Genomic DNA, 2,612 nt, shown 5'->3' on the forward strand with positions numbered 1-2,612 from the left:
CAGTTTTGTTCCCCTCCCTTGCCCTCTGCCGATGGCTGACCCTTCACTGATTCTCTGCAGGAAGAACGAGATGGAGTTGGAGTTGGAGAGAGGAAGGATAGAGCGGGACACACTCAGCCATCAGCTACTGAGGACCATCGAGCAGAAGATCGAGCTGGCACAGCAACTGGAGGACTGGCAGGTCAGAGAGCTCTGAGAGAGGCGATTACTGAGGGTACCTCCGATCGCCCTACTCCCACCCTCTCTCTCTCTCTGTCTCCCACCCTCTGTCTCTCTCTCTCTGTCACTCACCATCTCTCTCTCCGTCCGATCGCCCCAGGCCCTGCACCCGCCCACACTGTCACCCTCCCCCCCCCCACACTGTCCCCCTTCCCCCCCACACTGTCCCCCTCCCCCCCACACTGTCCCCATCCCCCCCCACACTGTCCCCCTCCCCCCACACTGTCCCCTCCCCCCACACTGTCCCCCCACACACTGTCCCCCTCCCCCCACACTGTCCCCTTCCCCCCCACACTGTCCCCCCTCCCCCCGACACTGTCCCCCCTCCACACTGTCCCCACACCCCCACACTGTCCCCCTCCCCCCCACACTGTCCCCATCCCCCCCCACACTGTCCCCCTCCCCCCCACACTGTCCCCCCCCACACTGTCCCCCTCCCCCCACACTGTCCCCCCTCCCCCCCCACACTGTCCCCCTCCCCCCGACACTGTCCCCCCATCCCCCCACAGTCCCCCTCCACCCCACACTGTCCCCCATCCCCCCCACACTGTCCCCCCTCCCCCCCACACTGTCCCCACCCCCCCACACTGTCCCCCTCCCCCCCACACTGTCCCCCTGTAGCCCCCTACACCCCCTCCCTACCTCTGTAACCCCCTACACCCCCTCCCTATCCCTGTAACTACACCCCCTCCCTATCTCTGTAACCCCCCACAACCCCCTCCCTATCCCTGTAACCCCCTACACCCCCTCCCTATCTCTGTAACCCCCTACATCCCCTCCCTATCCCTGTAACCCCCCTACACACCCCCTCCCTATCTCTGTAACCCCCCTACACCCCCTCCCTATCTCCGTAACCCCCTACACCCCCTCCCTATCCCTGTAACCCCCTACACCCCCTCCCTATCTCTGTAACCCCCTACACCCCCTCCCTATCCCTGTAACCCCCCTACACCCCCTCCCTATCTCTGTAACCCCCCTACACCCCCTCCCTATCCCTGTAACCCCCTACACCCCCTCCCTATCCCTGTAACCCCCTACACCCCCTCCCTATCCCTGTAACCCCCTAAACCCCCTCCCTATCACTGTAACCCCTACACCCCCTCCCTATCTCTGTAATCCCCCTACACCCCCTCCCTATCCCTGTAACCCCCCTACACCCCCTCCCTATCCCTGTAACCCCCCCCACACCCCCTCCCTATCCCTGTAACCCCCCCCACACCCCCTCCCTATCCCTGTAACCCCCCACACCCCCTCCCTATCCCTGTAACCCCCCCCCACACCCCCTCCCTATCCCTGTAACCCCCCTCCACCCCATTTGGGAGATGAAGATTCCTGGCGATTCAGGGAGTTTACCACAACACCCCGGAGTGAGAGAGCCCCGAGCAGAAACTAAACCGTCCTGGGGTTCGAACCCAGTTACCGGAGAGAGAGAGCGAGAGAGAGAGAGAGAGAGAGAGCGAGAGAGAGAGAGAGAGAGAGAGGATTGGGATCAGCTTCACTGTTGCTAGTTTGGCCGGGCAGGGAACCCAGTGTGGAAATGGCCAAGGATGGTGATGTGTTTTTCTCTCTCTCTCTCCCCCCCGCCCACCCAACTCCGTTCCTCCAATCTCCCCCATCCCTCGACCCTCTGAACCCACCCCCCGCTCCACGCCTGACCCTTTCTCCCTCGCCCCCCTCGCAGGAGGACATGCAGGTTGTCATCGGGCAGCAGCTGAGGAGCCAGCAGCAGCAGGAGGAGGGCCGAACGGCCTCGGCCAGCAGCCCGGAGAAGGGCAGAGCGGCCTCCGCCCGGCAGTCTGGGGGGCTCTTCCTGAGGTTCAGGAAGAGATGAGCGGGTTGGCGTTTGGGGGAGCGGGTGGGAGGGGGAGCCGGGGGTGGTTGGGGGGAACGTGTTTCGAGGTTTGGGGGGGAGCGGAGTACAGACCCTGACCTCCCTCTCTGCCCAGCCTGGGCTGACCGATTGGGTGAGGCGATGCCTAGCTGCTCCCTGGGCTCCCAGACCCTCCTCCCCGTTCCCGGCGAGGGTCCTGGACACTGGTACACACCCAGACCACCCTGGACCTTTCTCCTTCCCACTCGCCAATCTGGCACCCGCTCCCCAGAGAAACAGACTCAACAAGCACTGACAACAGAGCTGGGCTTGGGTTGGGGTCCATCGGGGACGGTGTAGAGCGGGAGGGAACGGGGAAGGGGTTTGGGGTCCATCGGGGACGGTGTAGAGTGGGAGGGAACGGGGAAGGGGTTTGGGGTCCCATTGGGGGACGGTGTAGAGCGGGAGGGAACGGGGACGGGGTTTGGGGTCCATCGGGGACGGTGTAGAGCGGGAGGGAACGGGGACGGGGTTTGGGGTCCCATTGGGGGACGGTGTAGAGCGGGAGGGAACGGGGAAGGGG

The 2,612-nt window shown here is 64.4% G+C and overlaps 1 protein-coding gene across 1 annotated transcript; it reads left to right on the forward strand.

Annotated features, from left to right (window-relative positions):
• The first annotated feature begins 59 nt into the window (after positions 1-59).
• Positions 60-2,061, forward strand: LOC132810750 (BICD family-like cargo adapter 2). Its single transcript, XM_060822697.1, has 2 exons — positions 60-181; positions 1,901-2,061. The coding sequence occupies exons 1-2, from the start codon at positions 71-73 to the stop codon at positions 2,048-2,050; spliced, it is 261 nt and encodes an 86-aa protein (XP_060678680.1). The 5' UTR covers positions 60-70; the 3' UTR covers positions 2,051-2,061.
• Positions 2,062-2,612: the final 551 nt, after the last annotated feature.

Source organism: Hemiscyllium ocellatum, unplaced genomic scaffold, assembly GCF_020745735.1.
Source record: "Hemiscyllium ocellatum isolate sHemOce1 unplaced genomic scaffold, sHemOce1.pat.X.cur. scaffold_1867_pat_ctg1, whole genome shotgun sequence".
Lineage (NCBI taxonomy): Eukaryota > Metazoa > Chordata > Chondrichthyes > Orectolobiformes > Hemiscylliidae > Hemiscyllium > Hemiscyllium ocellatum.

Bases quoted from the DNA above. Each gene is read 5' to 3' on its own strand.
- LOC132810750 (XM_060822697.1), top strand. From the start codon at position 71: ATGGAGTTGGAGTTGGAGAGAGGAAGGATAGAGCGGGACACACTCAGC. The intron at 182-1,900 runs GTCAGAGAGCTC...CCCCCCTCGCAG, and splicing joins AGCAACTGGAGGACTGGCAG to GAGGACATGCAGGTTGTCAT.